This window comes from Mytilus galloprovincialis, chromosome 9 (genome assembly GCF_965363235.1).
Source record: "Mytilus galloprovincialis chromosome 9, xbMytGall1.hap1.1, whole genome shotgun sequence".
In the NCBI taxonomy this organism is placed as follows: domain Eukaryota; kingdom Metazoa; phylum Mollusca; class Bivalvia; order Mytilida; family Mytilidae; genus Mytilus; species Mytilus galloprovincialis.
Window position 1 is genome coordinate 62441831 of NC_134846.1, and position 17584 is coordinate 62459414.

At 30.1% G+C, this 17584-nt stretch overlaps 1 protein-coding gene across 3 annotated transcripts; it reads left to right on the forward strand.

Annotated features, from left to right (window-relative positions):
- Window positions 1–3573: 3573 nt before the first annotated feature.
- Window positions 3574–17158, forward strand: LOC143045553 (PRKCA-binding protein-like). Of its 3 annotated transcripts, none has more exons than XM_076218136.1 (11): window positions 3592–3725; window positions 6325–6473; window positions 7006–7246; window positions 8147–8213; window positions 8703–8792; window positions 9391–9507; window positions 10163–10296; window positions 12771–12863; window positions 13509–13609; window positions 15311–15405; window positions 15859–17158. In XM_076218136.1, the coding sequence occupies exons 2-11, from the start codon at window positions 6373–6375 to the stop codon at window positions 16116–16118; spliced, it is 1299 nt and encodes a 432-aa protein (XP_076074251.1). In that variant the 5' UTR covers window positions 3592–3725; window positions 6325–6372; the 3' UTR covers window positions 16119–17158. The 3 variants fall into 3 exon arrangements, with proteins under 3 accessions (XP_076074253.1, XP_076074251.1, XP_076074252.1); XM_076218137.1 differs by lacking the exon at window positions 3592–3725 and adding an exon at window positions 4013–4079; XM_076218138.1 differs by lacking the exon at window positions 6325–6473 and having other exon boundaries at window positions 3574–3725.
- Window positions 17159–17584: the final 426 nt, after the last annotated feature.

Below are 17584 nucleotides of genomic sequence, written 5' to 3' on the forward strand. Positions count from 1 at the left end.
TAAAAAGAAACATTAAATCTTAGCAATAGCATATACATGTAGCTTCTCATGTGTATTCTTCGGTGATTCTGATGCCTTTATTTCCCTATTTTTACTGATTTTTTTTTCTTTATCATTTTTCTGTTTTCCGTTTTAGATATTTGCACCAAATGATTTTCTATTCTAAATATTTCTTGTCCATTTTTCAGTCTTCTTTTTTTAATCCGTTTAAAACAAATTATTCTCCGGCTATTTGTTTTTTGTTTTTTTCCCTTTATTTTTATTTAAATCTTTATAAACCTTTTACACTGAATTGGATGGTGAAGGTGACACGAAGAGCTCATTTTCCAAATACCGTTTTTTCCCCTCACAGATCACACTTTTAAACATCATATATTCAATTAACATTCCATAATTATTACCTCTTAATCCCAAATCTCCACTTATTTATCTAACTTCCCCAAAACGTTTCACCCTCTAGAGCTGAGATGAAATGAAAGAGACTATGGAATAAAGAGATGAAGTGATTTCAATCCGAGACACCTATATCCAACTAAATCAATTTAAATTGAATCACGCAATTAGAGGTTATCATACGGCCTTCAACCATCAGCAAAACTGCAACACCAGATTGTTAGATATAAAAGTCCTGGCATGGTAAATTAAGAAACAATTTAAAAGAAAAAAATCCAATGGCCTAGCTTATCTATGACAAAATAATATTCTTTAAGAACAGCCACTACAGACAGCTACCAAGTTGAACGACAACCACTTAATATGTGCATGCTAGTTATAATTGCAATATAGATTTTATTTGCTAGCAAGTAAAATATATTTAAATTGTTTTACTGACCAACATCAACGACGACAGCAATTTTTTTTTACAGATAGGGGCTACCAAGTCAGGAATAAGACAGTTCTTGTCCATTCGTTTTTGATGCGTTTTGTTATTTGATTTTGCCATATGATTATGGACTTTACAAATCGATTTTCCTCTAAGTTCAGTGTTTTTGTGATTTTATTTTTTGATATGAGATATAAAATGGCAATATAGTCCAGGCAATTGATCAGCTATACGCAAGGACCTTTGAATTCTTTTTACAATGTAAATGGACTTTAATCCATTTTAATCGATATTTCATAGTTTTGATTTCTATGTTGTAATGTTACACTATTGTTTCAGGTAAGGGCAAACGTTGGCTCCTATTAAAACGTTTTAAACCGCTGCATTTGTTTGCACCTGTCATAAGACAGGAACCTGATGTTCAGTGGTTGTCGTTTGTTGGTGTGGTTCATGCATAAGTGTTTCTCGTTTTCTTTAAAAAAAAGTACCGTATTATATATTTGTTTATTTTCTTTCGGTCAAAGTCTGAATCTCCTGGTAATTCTTCTTACTTTCCATTTGTTTAGAGAAATTCATAATCAGCTTAGATGGCCCTGCGACATTTATGACGCGAAAGGAGAAATAGCGAACCTAGATTTCGTCAGCGGCGTCAACATTTAGGTTCAATATGTGGTAATTTAAAGGGGGTAGACCTTGGTTCAGGGAGATAACTCTTTAAATCAGTTATGCGTTTGTAAAAGTCAAGTTTCGTCAATGAATTTTAAGCATTTACCTGAAACAGACTGGAAATAATCTATGTATCCAAGAAGCTTAGAACATATTTATGAAAATGGCTGACACAAACGTACTGATGATTTTAAGAGTTATTTCCCTTAACCTAGGTCTACCTCCTTAATATCAATAATTTTGTCAAACCTTCATGAAGTTTTACGAAAGTTGGACCGAAGCTTTTTATTCTTAAATTAATAAAAGGCGGTTCCTTTAAAACATATTTTAATTTAAAGTAACTGGTCTTGATATTTTTCTAACACTAATGACCATCAGATTCCAAATCAACAAAATGGGTTCATTAACATAAAAGATTAAAAAAAATAGTCTCTAAAGTATGTTCAACTTGCTACATGCAGTTCGTTTTAATGATAGAAATGGGACTCCCCCTCCTCCTACCCACTACTATGAATAGGTTTTATAACCTGGATCCGCCGAGGTTGGGGCATACACTTAAAAATAGCCTAGCTACGCCACTGCTTGTACATTCAATATCCACACATATATATGTTATGTTTTGTTACGTTGGTTTTTGAATACTGTTTTTTGTAGTTTATTTTTTAGTTTTCTTTAATAGTGTTGTCAGTTTATTTTTCGATTTATGAATGTCCCTTTATTATCTTTCGCCTCACTGATTTTTTGCAATTTTTATTCCAGGAAACCAACATACGATGTACAATACAACATATATGCTGTAAAGCGGGAACAAAGGGATTATGTGACGGATATGTATGTTTAATGTGATGAGATATTTCCGTAGATATATAATAAATAAATAACACTTGCGTTTTTTTATAATTTTGTCATCATTGAACCAAAACAGTCTTGTCTGACTTTCAAATTAATCTAAATCATATTCGTGACTTTCTGAAAGTATTAGATGTCTTTTAAATATGTTGATTTATAATTACGAATGAAGTCCTTGTTTTGACTATAAAATTTAGTAAATGTTTTGAATAGTTTTGTGATTTTGAAAACCCTATTGCAATAGTTTCAGTAATACAGAGATTTCTTTCGTTAAAGTCAAATAAGTATTTCATTCTGACTTCAGTTTTAAATGCATATTTAACATATGACAATGTATTATTTTTTCTTAATGAGATTATGACGCGGCAAAGAGGTAAATATAGGACAGAAAAAAACCCACTTTGAACACCTACCGTGCGAGGGCTGTATAGCCAGTTAAGGTTGTTAAAAATTTCCATCATCAACTTTGAACAGATTTGAAATCACCAATTGCAATGTAAGCATGCAATTTATCAAGCAATTCCAACGAATATCTGACACTCCAAAAGTGATCAATTTAACTATTTTCGAAGGGCTAAATGGAGTATTATGGACCCATGTGTATGTATCCAAAGTTGGTGCAGTTTAATTTAAAAATTACTGAGCATGCATTGACATCATTATCACGGTGTCATTATTCAGTATTTGTAAATCAATTTTAGTTTATAACACCTATATTGTTTCAATCATTAATAGCTTTTCAAGGAGATGTAAAGCTCCTACTTGATAAACTCCTTAGCGAACAGCAGTTATCAGTATATTATTAGAATTGGAAAGCGGGTCAACTTCAGCTGGTGTGGGGCGGCAACGGAAAATGTAAGCCAAGTTCACGCACAGTTTCTATACATCGTTCTATACAATTTCTGACTTCCTCACGAGTTTTAGGTGAAATTTCTTTTTTTTTCTTTAATGAGTGCATTTAAGTCTTTTGGTATTTACAGGATATTTTATTTGCAGTTGCTGGTTTCATTGCAGTTAATCTTGTTGGCATAAAGGCATTTACCCCGGAAGGTTTATATATCAAAATTATTGCTTTCATTAAATGTGCATAAAGTTGTATTAGGTATGTGATAGTCGATTTAAAAGAGCTCATGTTTCTTTGTTATTGTGTAACAATATATTACTATTTTTTAGTAAAATTTACGTAAACAAACTTTTAGATTGCAAGTTTTTTTAGCAAAGCTATTACTTGTATTTTTATTAACTTTGCGCATGTCTCATTTGGCACCAGTTTGTTTATTTCCGGTTTTTATTCAAGATTCTGGAATCAATATCGTTAGTTCTCTGCATCAACTGAGATGTATTACGACCAGGGAGGGATGGAATATGAACTCGAGGAGGACAAACTGTAAGCCTTGGTTCCATTCTCAACTGATTACTCAGTCGCGGTATCAGGAACTCACCCATGGACACGTGTTCATATTTTTCTTGGACACTGTCAGTTTAAAAATCCAAGTAAATTATATATTGCCTTTTTGGCATATATCTGATGATATATGTTAAAAGGTACCATACTCTGGTTTTAATGAAGTAGGAATCTGACCAGAGGAAATGTTTTTTTTTTAAATATATATCGTACAACTATTTTCCATATTTTATACTGCTTATTTGCATGCTTCGTTTGTCATCATAAATCACATGACATGATTTAAATGACAATTACTAACGTATGGCACATGGATGGACGTGGCACAGTCACTAAGTATTCTTTTTTAATCAAGTATAAAGAAAATATATGATTTTTTAGCTATGAAGTTTAAAACTTGTACTAAAATGACCTTTAAAAAACATCATAATGCATGCTACATTTACCTTTGTGTTACCAGTTACATGTACTGTTTAGGGTTGCTGATGGACAACCAGCATTGCATATAGATTTATTAAAGCTCAATTTGGACATTTCATGAGAAACTTAGATAGAAAAAGAAAATTAGTACCGTGAAAAGAAAAAAAGAAAATTAGAACTGTAAAAAGAAAAAAGAAAATTAGTACCATTAAACAAGCTATTTAACTTATTCATTGTTATTCAAAGACATATTTTATAAATAATGCTGAACATTACAATCAGAAATAAAATTATATTTAATATATGTTAATTTTGTAAAATTCTCTTGTATATAATATAATTTCATTCATAATCCAACAATCAAAAAACTATCACATATTACAGCTTTTACATTAATGCTAGCAAGACAAATCTTTGTTTGGCTTGCTTGCTTTGTTTGTATCAGTGTTTGCTCAAGCATGGTAATTAAGATAGGCGGGGCTTCAGCTTGTATACATCATACTTAGATTGTATTGGACGTTATGTCTGAGGTTAAGGACTCTTAATTTTAAAACATCACATGACAAATATTCTCACATGTTTTCTCACCTGTAAAAATACAATAATTTGTCAATGAAAGAAAAATATAAACTTTTTTCTTGTATGAGGCTGAGAAACTGGCCTTCAACATTAATTGACCTAATATTGTTTTTATAACATATCAATCTATTAGTTCAGTCAGTTATTTCCATGTCTGTCCTTCGACTATGCAACTCAAGAAAATATTCCAAAAAATGGGAAACAATTGTATCGAAAAGAGAAAATCGAGTGCACCTTTTTTATGTTAGGGTGTGTTTGAGATGAATATTTTGTCTTGAAAATGTACAAAACAAGAGTATTTGATACATCATCTCGCTTCAGACTCTATCATTTTATATAGCAAAGCTACAGTTTGACTTTATAACATAAAAAAAAATCACAGTACTAAAAGATGAAATATAGGGGTCAAGTGAAATACCTATCCAATGAATCACAAAATCAGAGTAGGTATGTTCGAATAGCTATTTTACTAAAAGTGCTTGACGACAGTCTTTAAGTTGGATTTCTGAAAAAAAATTGTCTTCCGTTTCTACGATTGTGAAAATGAACTGGCGTAATAGGAAGATAATTTCGACGAAGTAGAATCCTGTCTGTATTGTATATTTACAGGTAAGGAAACATGTGAGAATATGTATCATGTGATGCTTTAAAATCGAGTGTCCTTAACCTCCAACATAACGTCCAATCAAATTTAAGTATGATGTATACAAGCTGAAGCCCCGCCTATCTTAATTACCATGCTTGAGCAAACATTGATACAAACAAAGCAAGCAAGCCAAACAAAGATTTGTCTTGCTAGCATTAATGTAAAAGCTGTAACAATTTCAGAACATATATATATTCATACATCAATGTTTCATAGAACAAATTATTTTTGTAATTCTTTTTAAAAAAAAACAGCATTTGTTTGAAATATCTAAATAAAAAATAGTTTTGGTCCTTATTAATATAAAAACATACTTTCTACTGTTAGACTTTCATTTTTAGGCAGTCTTGTCTTATTTTTTCTTTATAAGTAACTCTCTGAGTTGAACTATTAATACAATGTATTTCGTCTTTGATTTGTTTCTAGTCACATCATGATCATTAATTTTGTAAATGTGCATAACTGATAAATCCTCATTCCTATTATTTATCAAAGTTACCCTTATTGTTCTTTATTTTTTCCATATCAACCTGAATCTGTGGGGAGAATATGTTTGCATGTGTACATTTTTGTAAAACCTTAATTTATATAAAACTAAAAATTATGTTGTCTTTCAAAATTATATGGCAATCCCCCTTCCAATGACTATTTCAGTAAAAAGTTTGTTTTAATCATGTTAATGAGTCTGAAAGATTGATTTATCAGTGTTATATAATATCAAGTATGTTGGTATGGCAATGGGATTTGTTTGGAGAAAACACTGCATGTAAAAAACTTCAAAGTCTTGTTTTCATAAAGAAATATTTTTTTTATCTAGGTACATGTACATGATGTATACTATCTCACTTTTTTCTGACATTTTTGTGTATTTTGATTGAAAAATTTCTGAAAGCTATACTACAGCATTCATTGCATTAAATTGCTTTACATGTGTAGGTGAATACTTTGAGAATTAAGAATCTTAGTGGCTGTGTTCAAGTAAAGATGGATGATTACGATTATGACCTATTACCAACATTTGACATGGATGAGTATGATCCAAATGAGGATGGATTATTAGAGTTTTACTATCAAGAGGACAAACTGTAAGAGTACTTTTTAACAGTGTCAGAGCTGTACTTTTTTCATTTACATTTCGTTTTAATGCATGAATTAAACCATGATGATACACAATGACACAATAGTTTGGTTGTCAGCTGGCCATCAATGTAATTATTCGATATGAAGAGTTAACTCTAACAGCTACCCGTAATCTTGGCCTTTAAAATAATTATTTGTAACTTACCAAATATTTTAGAATTAAGATTTAAATAATTGTTTGATTTATTTAAATGTTTAAAAATAAAATGCTACTGGACTTTGCAGTCTCTGATTAAATATTAAATTGATGATTTACTATTAGTCAAATGTCTGATGGATAGCTACATAGTTGTTTATAGGTTCTTTCATGGTATAATTTCAAGAAAGGATGTGGGGTAAATGGAATGTTCTCAAGTTACTTTTTAACTTAAATTAATGTTGTTAGAAAAAAATTTGCAACCATATGAAATCCTAAATGTTTGGTCTTAGCTTTAGTTAAAACCCACAGTTTTATAGACAATTATTATTTTCATATAGGGGTATGACAGTGACATCTGGCAGTGTAGCACTTCAGAAAGATGGCCAGAATTTGATTGGTATAAGTATAGGAGGTGGAGCTCCACTCTGTCCCTGTCTGTATATAGTACAGATCTTTGATAACACACCTGCCTCTAAAGAAGGAACTCTGGCCTCCGGTGATGAACTGGTTGGTGTCAGTGGACAATCTGTTAAAGGGAAAACCAAAGTAGAGGTGGCCAAGATGATACAATCTATAAAGGTATTGATAATTTACATGCAGGTGTTTATAAATGTCATAATAAGGTTAAGTTAAATAGTTGCAGATATGTATTTTTGGTTTAAAGGACAAAGATAGGAGCAGGGAATGCCAGAACAATGTAACAAGTTTTTATACGAATGCAAAAATTAAAAAAAAATTTTGGTCATATATTGGTATCACGTCATCGTCAGCATGGTCCAGTGACAGATGGTTTCCGGATAATAACTTTAGAATAAGTAAATAGAAATCAATAAAATTTTTACACAATGTTTATAACCACAAAAGAAAGTATGTGTTAAGAAATGATGATTGTCTTCAGATGTGTAGCTGTAAATTTATTTTTAGAAGTTAATATTGATAAATATTGATTTTAACCATGGCTGTACGCCATTTTATATTTTGATATTTTAGGATGTATTAAAATGAATGAGTAGTTATTGTTGCCAATCCATTAGAAAATTTAATTGAGATTATTTTTGGAATGAGGGAAAGGGTAAGGTGAAAAAAAAATTTGTGGGGGGGGGGGGTACAAAATTTCTCATTTCAGATTTCAGAAATTAAAAAGAATTTTTCTTCAAATATTTTTTTTTTTTAGGGGATTAGGCCACATTCATTCTGTGTCAGAAACCTTTGCTGTGTCAACTATGTAATCACAATCTGAATTCAGAGCTGTATCAAGCTTGAATGTTGTGTCCATACTTGCCCCAACTGTTCAGGGTTCGATCACACGGTCATATAAAGCTGTGCCCTGCAGAGCATCTGGTTTGCAATAAATTTATGTAACACTTTAAAGTTTCCCATGTTAAGTACTAGTGATATTTTTTTGTGAAATTGTTTATAGAATCATAGATTGGATCATTTTGATGAGCATACTTTGTAATATTTTCTTTTTTTTCACAGGAAGAAGTGACTATCAATTACAACAATCTACATGCAGATCCCAAACAAGGCAAAAGTCTAGATATAGGTAAGTTAAAAACAGTTAAAAAAGTTGAGTTTCTTTTTTAACAAAACACATTCACTTATGTGCTGAAAATTTATTTATTAACACCCTCAAGCAAAATTTATTTATTAACACCCTCAAGCAAAATTTATTTATTAACACCCTCAAGCAAAATTTATTTATTAACGCCCTCAAGCAAAATTAATCTTAGATGGATTTTGGCTATTATTTTTTTATGTCCTTTTTGGTCATATAGCCATTCTTGTCCCATGAAAAAAGAAATTATATTGAAAATGTCATTGTAAGTAATCTCACACCAACATTTCTTGTTAGATATTTTTAAAAAGTTAAAAAGGAAGAAAATATATGGGAGTAATTTCCCTTGAACATATAAAGTATAAAGAGGGGGACATTGGAATGGTGTTATTTTATTTTTAGCTGTATTTTTATCGTTTAAGTCCTATTATCAAATAAATGAGAGATAAAAACATATTTTTGTTTATCTTACTTTAGTTTTAAAGAAAGTGAAGCACAGAGTGGTAGAAACCATGAATACAAACACAGCAGATGCATTAGGACTTAGTAGAGCTATCTTGTGTAACGGTAAGATAATTTGATACATTTAGGACTTAGTAGAGCTATCTTGTGTAACGGTAAGATAATTTGATAAATTAAGAAAAACACAGTAGACACATTAGGACTAAGTAGAGCTATCTTGTGTAACGGTAAGATAATTTGATAAATTGATAGACATATTGTGCTTTATAATGGCAAAATATTTTTGTCATTCATACTGCTTTTTTTCGTTAGTTAAATTGTAGGATACTCAATATACAATCTTTTTAAAAATAATTATCATATTGCTTTATAGAGTTCATTGGAATTAAGAGTATGGGATTATATAATCTGCTCATCAAATACTCATGGATGCTATTATCTGGACTTATGATACATGTATTTGTTAAATTTTATTTACAAAAATTCAAAAGTTAAAAGTTAAAAAGCAATGTAATGTTGTTCTTTTCTGAGAACAAAAGAACTTAACCAACATGAATGTATAAGATAAATCATTCAAATACTGTGTATGATATCTTTATACTTTAAAAAATCACTTTTCTTTAATCTTTTTGAGAAACTAAATATCAGTATTAACATTTTTATAAATCATTGTTTTCATTCATTTAAAATACTTTGTTTCCAGATGGACTGGTAAAAAAACTAGAAGAATTAGAGAAAGTTGCAGAAATGTATAAAGGCTTAATAGGTCTTACCAAGTCATTATTAAAAACAACATTTGAATTATCTCAATCTCATAAAGGTTTGTACCTGTTATTGTATTTAATTGTAAGGTCTCACTGAATAGTAATAGAAATGGCTATATTTGACTGTCAGATGTGTCTTTCTTCATGCATCATTGTCAATAAAGCTAAGATAATATGCTGAAATATTTAACAAGGCTATTGTTGGTTCATCAAGTAAAAGTTTCACATTTAATAAAATGTGAATCAAAAATCCCAAAAACATAGTAACAAAAAAACACATAAAATATACATAAAATACTGACTTGTCAACAATTATACTTTAGATGACTACACGTCACTTAAATACCTGTTTAACAGACAATTTCATGTTTGATAGCGGAGAGTGTACTTTTTAACCAGAATGGAAACCTGTAGTACAAAGTTTGCTTATATTTTAAAACAAACACCTAAAAACCTAAAAACTAAAGGATAATGTAGTTCTCAAATCCACTTTGACAATCATTACACATTTAAAAGTGTTTATTGTTAAAAGTTCCCAGAAAATTTTTAATGCATTAATTCGATATAAATTCAGTTCACTGCACAGTTTTCTTTAATTAAACCTTTTTATCCAGCTGATTTGCCCGTAGAAATCCATAAAGTTTACATATTGATTAACACATGAAATCTGCATTTATCTTGTAAAATTATTTACTTGTGATATTATTACAGCATTTGGAGAAGTATTCTCAGCAATAGGAGTAAGAGAGCCACAACCTGCTGCTAGTGAAGCATTTTCTAGGTTTGGTGAAGCTCATCGCAATATGGAAAGATTTGCTATCAAAATGTTAAAGACAGCTAAACCTGTAAGTTTACACTTGTAAGGGGATTGGAAGGAATTGCTGATTTGCAAATAAAAATAAGTCTGATGTCTTACAACATGTCACAAAATAAATGGGAACATCCATCGTCTTTATTTATAGTTAGAGCATTGCACAAAGGATAAATTTTCATTTAAGAATTGTTTGTTAAAAAATAACCAGATAGGATTAAATGTTTTCACAAATGGCTGAAATCAGGTTCAGTAATGTGCAGACTGGTCACCTATTTTTTTCAATTTTTTTTCAGTGCGTGTTTTGGCATAAACAGCTTTGTTATTCCGTAATATATGTTGAATTTAATTGATTTTCTGTTGTTTTACTGTTATTTCATGTATTTCATGGAAATGTTGCTAACACAAATTTTGACCACTACACAAACGGTTCTAAATGCGGACAACTAAAATTTACTCAAAAATTATTTTTAAATTCTGAAATAGTCAAAACTATGGAGTACAGTAACGTTAAACCTAGGAAAAACAACGGTTTTCTGTCGGACAGGAGTCATGTGACAGGAGTGCAGAACAAGATTGATTGATTTGTGTTTAACACCATTTTCTGCACTATTTGAATATCCCTTTGGTATGTTTCATCTCTTTTATTAAGAGTGTATAATTTTTTGTTACAAAATTTCTTAAAAAAACAACTTTCTTGTTGACCTTGCTTTATAAAATATGTGGTTTTCATATTTAATTGCAATTTCATTGTGCAATTCCCAGTGTTCTCCCCAGGCCGATATGACGCTGCGGTGCCGCAGCGCCTTCATAATATTTTCAAAGATCCCACAGCGTCTTAATTGTCCACTGTCCCTTAATACTTGATCCCGCAGTGGGTTAATTTTCACATTTTCATTATAAATGTTGTTTAAAATTGTCAAGTTGCTGATCACCGCTGAGAGGTCGGTCAGTGTTACGCAATAACTGATAATTAGTTTTACCTGAGCCACGCTTATCTCAGCCTTATCAGACTATCTTATCATGTAATAGCGTAATTGATCATCAAGAAGATAGATTTTTTTAGAAGAAAATTAAAAAAACTTAAAACTTCAGTGCAGAAATTGAAGAAATAGATCGCATTGTATTTACGCATTGTGTGTGTGATCACTTGACCATTTATATAACGAATTTTTTCATTGGTCGAGAAGAAGAATCTATTTTAACACGACCAATGAACATGATGAATACATGTGATAAATTTGAATACACATTGCTAAAGATATTTACTGAGGATATTTACGATGAAAATTATGAATGAGAGTATCTGTAATTGAAAAAATTAAAATAAACTTATTTATTTTAATAGAAAGTGAAAAAATGTTACTTGCAAGGTAAATTGTCTCAAACTCGTGTTTTTAGAAATAAAATGATCATTGAACATCGATTGTAAAATTCCGTGCGTCGGGAAATATGTGACGGAATTGCTGCAGCTTCTATATAATGTCACTAGTTGATAATTTCAATGGTCTTAACTTTAACAAACTTGCAAAGTTTCGTTTATATCTACCTACCAGAGATAGGTTTTAACAATATTATAATACACACGGAAGCGTAATGTAAAACTACGGAAACTGGTCAGCTGTTCATTAACATATTTTTGTTTTAAAAAGTTGTATACCAAATATGATCAAATATCTTAACCATATTAGATTTGATTAATTCTGAATGAACATGTTCTCTGCAAATAACAAAAGGGTGACTTCTAAGCAAAAGGCAGATGATGGAAGTAGAAGGTTTTTTTTCAGCCTTATGACTTCTAATGAAAAGGGGAATACACCTTCCTCTACACTGTCAGTATAAGCAGATGTCATTGCTTCTCCTAATCCCAACCTAAAGTTTTAGCAAGTGATAACAGCAAGCACCATGTTTCTGGTTTCAATGACAAGTGGCTGACTGAGTTTTCATGGCTTACAAATGTTAAAGGGGGTATAAGCAAAAGTTATTGTGAGAGGGGGTTTTCAGCCCTAAAGAGGATAAAGACAAAATTGAGGAACAGACTGTCCAACAAAATAACACTATCTTGAAACATTATCACTAGAAGGAGCAGAGAGTACAGAGATGAATATTTATATTTTGACATAAATAACTTTTGTGTTTAAAATCAATTTATTTCATTTTTAATATTCTTGTAATTCATTATTAAATACTCTGCATTATCAAACACATAACACAAAGCATTATAATTCATATTGCATGTCATGGATTAATGACTGATTGCTTCAGATCACAAAAGTTCACTCTAAAAAATTGCGCCTTAAAAAAATCCTGGGGAGAACACTGATTCCATAAATTTTAGTTCGAGTTAGGTTATTTTCATAAAATCAAATGTTGATTTGTTCCTTAGTTATGTTATGTTTACTAATACAGAAATAATAAATCCTTTGAAAAAAAAGTTAGACACAGTATTTTTTTGTATTTGTTTCCAAACAACCAACTATAAAATGAAATTTTTTTTGGCTATTTCAGATGATAACAGATTTAAACACATACCTAAACAAAGCAGTTCCAGATACTAGACTCACAATCAAGAAATATCTGGATGTCAAGTTTGAATATTTAGTATGTATATACATGTATAAATATTTTATGAATAATTATTAGATTTAAAAAGAATCAAGCTTATGAGTTATTGAATTTTTTTCATTATTTGTCTTGACTCATTAAAATAAATCTGTTTTCTCAAACTATGATGTTCAGTTCTGGAAGTATTTTGTACAAGTAAATGTAGATAACTTTGCTTTTTGACATTTTTTAGTGCATTAAGAAATCAGATTTATCTTTGAAATTGTTCTATTATTTGCAAAAGGCCCTGACAGACAAACATAGACTAATTTCAAACAAGAAAACTAATGTCGTGTTTCTGAAAACAGCTATAATTATCAAATATTGAATATGGCTGCCATCCCTGAATCCAGTTTTAGCAAGGACATTATTAGAAAACTAATTCCTGTTAGTATTTGATAAATTTGAACCGAACTTATTTTTTTTGGTGTGTTTTGTATAGAGCAATATAGGACTCTTAGTGTTAACAGATGAATGTTTTGTTTAGTGTAAACAACAAAATGTTTCAGCTATTTGCCTAATAAAGTTTCAAGTATAGAAAAACATACAATGATCATATTCAAATAAGTACTTTTAGAATTTTTGATGCCTTTTAACCAGAATATATTCAAATTATTTATTATTTTTTTTCTCAATTTCCAGGCATACTGCTTAAAAGTTAAAGAAATGGATGATGAGGAATACAGTTATGCTGCTTTACAGGAACCTCTTTATCGAGTAGAAACAGGAAATTATGAATATAGGTAAACAATAAATGATATTACCCTAGTGACTGATTTAAAGTTCAGTCTTATAAAGCTATAAATGCATAGTTATAACATTAGAAGGAAAATATATGTTGTCAGTTTAACAAAGCAGCATAAAAAATGAACATATTTATCTTCATGTAAGGAAGAAAACAATTCATTCCATTGGTAAAATAGTACAATAGAATATCAACGGATGAGCATGAACTTTATAAAGCCTATATGCAACTATGAGGTGGAGATTTCATAACAAAATTTAAATACTTGATTAAAAATATAATTTGTAACTTGTGCAGATTTTCCAATAAAAATATTATTCCTAATTTTATATACCAATATTAGTAACCAAGGAATTTTTAAGCAATACAAAATTTATTTTCTGGAAAACAATATCTGTAAGATCTTAATATGCCTGATTATACTGAAAAGAAGTTAACTTTATGGTGACTTAAGGATAAATAAAGGGCTGCGCTTTAGCGCATGATACGCCCGTTGCTCTTTTAACTTGTCTTTTATGCTTTAAATGAATTTATATGATCAACTAGAAATATATATACAAATCAAAAGGGATGTTACATTAATATATTCACCAAAGTTTCATAAAATCCCCCTTTTTTAAGTATAAAAATTCATTACTTAAGAAAACGTAAAATCTAAAATTTATAAAAATGGAAAGGGAGCTTATGTCAATAGATATAAACAATTTATCAAAGTTGCATAAAATTTTGTGAAAGTGTTAGTTACTGTCCCAAAATTGGAAAGTCCCCCCTTTTTTAAGCATAAAAATTCATAACACGGAAATGTAAAATCTGAAATTTATAAAAATTGAAAGGGAGCTTACATCAATAGATATAAACAATTCACCAAAGTTTCATGGACATTGGTGAAAGCCTTTTTGAGTTATTGTCCGAAGTGTTGAAAATCCCCCTTTTTTTGATGAATAAAGCCCCATAAATCCAAAATTTAAAATCTGAAATTTATAAAAATTGAAAGGGAGCTTACATCAATAGATATAAACAATTCACCAAAGTTTCATGGACATTGGTGAAAGCCTTTTTGAGTTATTGTCCGAAGTGTTGAAAATCCCCCTTTTTTTATGAATAAAGCCCCATAAATCCAAAACTTAAAATCTGAAATTTATAAAAATTTAAAGGGAGCTTACATCAATAGATATAAACAATTCACCAAAGTTTCATGGACATTGGTGAAAGCCTTTTTGAGTTATTGTCCGAAGTGTTGAAAATCCCCCCTTTTTTATGAATAAAGCCCCATAAATCCAAAACTTAAAATCTGAAATTAAAAAAAAACGAAAGGGAGCTTACGTCAATAGATATAAACAATTCACTTAAGTTTCATGGAAATTGGTGAAAGTGTTTTTGAATTATTGTCCGAAGTGTGGACGACGGACGGACGGACGGACGGACGGACAACGGTATACCATAATACGTCACGTCTAAAAGACGACGGGCGTATAAAAACCTAAACATAGAATTTTAGAAGTAAGTGCATAATTCAAGCTTGTAGACACTTGTACCTTTGTGAATGTGTTTTGGCAAAATTTACTTTGACATTGGCTCAATTTACTGAAATTCTTGATTCAACTCTGTTATTTAATGAACATATACATATTTAAACGTTTTGCAAATCTGTAATGCAGAAAAACAATATAGAAGTTTATCTAAAACATTTAACTTACAGATTAATATTAAGATGTAGACAAGATGCCAGGACCAGATTTGCTAAAATGAGATCCGATGTATTAGTGAAGCTTGAACTTTTGGATCAGAAACATGGTAAGCTAGCTTTTTAATATTAACAAAATACTTCAGCTGGAGTAAAAAATAAAACGAATAGTAGAAAATTGAAAATGAAGAATATGGGAATATACAAGACCGAAATCTCATGAAAAACTAGGAACACAATAAAAGAACCATAAACATTAAAACTGTGACGCTGAAATTTATTCAACAACAAGGAACCAATAAAACTTATTTCTAGTTTATCCTGTAGCACCTGTTGCATATACATTTTAATTCTTAACTAGACAGCTGTTTGATCTATAGAAAGTGGACATAACCAGTTTTATAGATAAAATTGTTATCTGGATGTTTGTGTATCAATATGTTGATATTATTTAAACAAGCAAATTGAACTGATAATCATACATATTACCAAAACCACATCTATTTGTTGAATACAACAACTTTGGATGTTTAATAAATGTATTTATGTTTTATTCTCTACAGTACAAGATATAGTGTTCCAGTTACAAAGATTTGTGTCAGCTATGGCTAAATACCATAATGACTGTCATGGTGTAATGAAAGAAGCTGTTGTATTCCCAATAGAAGTAGACTTATCTAGAGGAACATTTACATATGATACAACCAATCAATTTAATGATGAAGAAGACGAAGAGGAGGAGGAACAGGAAGAGGAAGTGGTTACAGAGTCCAGAGGGGAGACAACTGCCCCTTATAGTGATAACTTGATAAATACTGATTAGTATGAATGAGAGAGGCTGATGAAAGATTGATTATAAATAATAGCATCCTTAAAGGTATATGTTATGATTGAATGTTGCTCTGCTAAGAAACATGTTTATAGCTTCATTGTATGGATAAACTTGTTATTTGAGAGAAAGGGAAAGTCATCCAACTGTTGTGTTATTTGTTTCTTTGTTTATTAATTTTTGGTAAAAATCTATATCAAGTATTTTTATAAGACAGTTGTCTCAATAGATTTAAACTGTTTGTAAAGTAGTTGTATTTTTTCTTTTTACATATTTTTTTTTAACATTAACTTTTCTCAAATAATACATTATATTTCATGTTAAAGTTTTTATCATGAGTCATTAAAGAAAGACTGTTTATCTCATTTGTAAGCCGTCTTATCCATTTGTCACCAAATAGAATAAACACATGTGTGCTTAAAAAAATGTGAAGCAAAATATGCGATTCTTTCATATTTTCAAATGTCATCTTGTTTTTCGTTGATCTGCTCCTATGTTATTGAAATCCAGTTTTTACATTCCGTTTTGTTTTGTTGTAATGTGTTATTTATGTACCTTTATAATTTACTAATGTTATATTTGAGTAGTTGGTCCTATTCCACCACTGAAAGCACCTTCTTTTGTAGGGTAATCCATTTCATGACAATTACAAGATATTTTTACTTTAGATATAAATAACCGACAAGGCATTAGAGATTTTTTATTGTTTCACTATATATGGACTGTTATACCGATTGTCAGATATCAGCTGAAAAAGTAGATCTGTTTCTGAATCTCCAAGTTCTAAGGCTCAGTATAAATGAATCTTGTACTGTGTTTAATATTTTTCATTCCGGTATAGATTTATTTTACTTTTATTGGTGCGATACAAATGTTGTATATAATTAAAGTTCTCATTCCAGAAGAAAACATTTTCATATGTTTAAATTCAGTTTAATTGTTATCTGTTTAAAATTTATACATATTTATTAAAATGACATCTGTTGTGATTATGTGCAATATTATTAATTTAGATATTAAAATTTGTTGATACATTTTGTGTTTTTCTTCTTCCTTTTATTATCTTATTAAATCTTCACACCCAATGTTAACTTGTAAAGGGCATCTCATTATCCTGAAAACTTAAACAGGACCACTGGAGCATAAATTATTAGGTCAAAATCAGACAACAATGTCTGGCCAAAAAGCTCTACTATTAAAAAATCTCAATTAAAAGTTCAACTAAATGCAAATATTTATTACAATGCACAAGAGGAAAGAGGTGATTAGATATGGAGGTGTTTGAAAATTTTGATTACCTTAATTTAGAGAGCTTTGAACTAGAATTGTTTTTATAGACCGTATATTGGTATCATGTCCTCGTCATTGTTGGTGTCGTCGTCTGAAGACGGATAGTTTCCAGATAATAACTTTAATATAAGTAAATAGAAATCAATAAAATTTTAACACAATGTTTATAA

Excerpts from the sequence above, each read along its gene's own strand:
- LOC143045553 (XM_076218136.1), top strand. The coding sequence starts at position 6,373 with ATGGATGATTACGATTATGACCTATTACCAACATTTGACATGGATGAG. Across the intron at positions 7,247-8,146 it reads AGATGATACAATCTATAAAG|GAAGAAGTGACTATCAATTA; the intron begins GTATTGATAATT and ends TTTTTTTCACAG. Across the intron at positions 8,214-8,702 it reads AGGCAAAAGTCTAGATATAG|TTTTAAAGAAAGTGAAGCAC; the intron begins GTAAGTTAAAAA and ends ATCTTACTTTAG.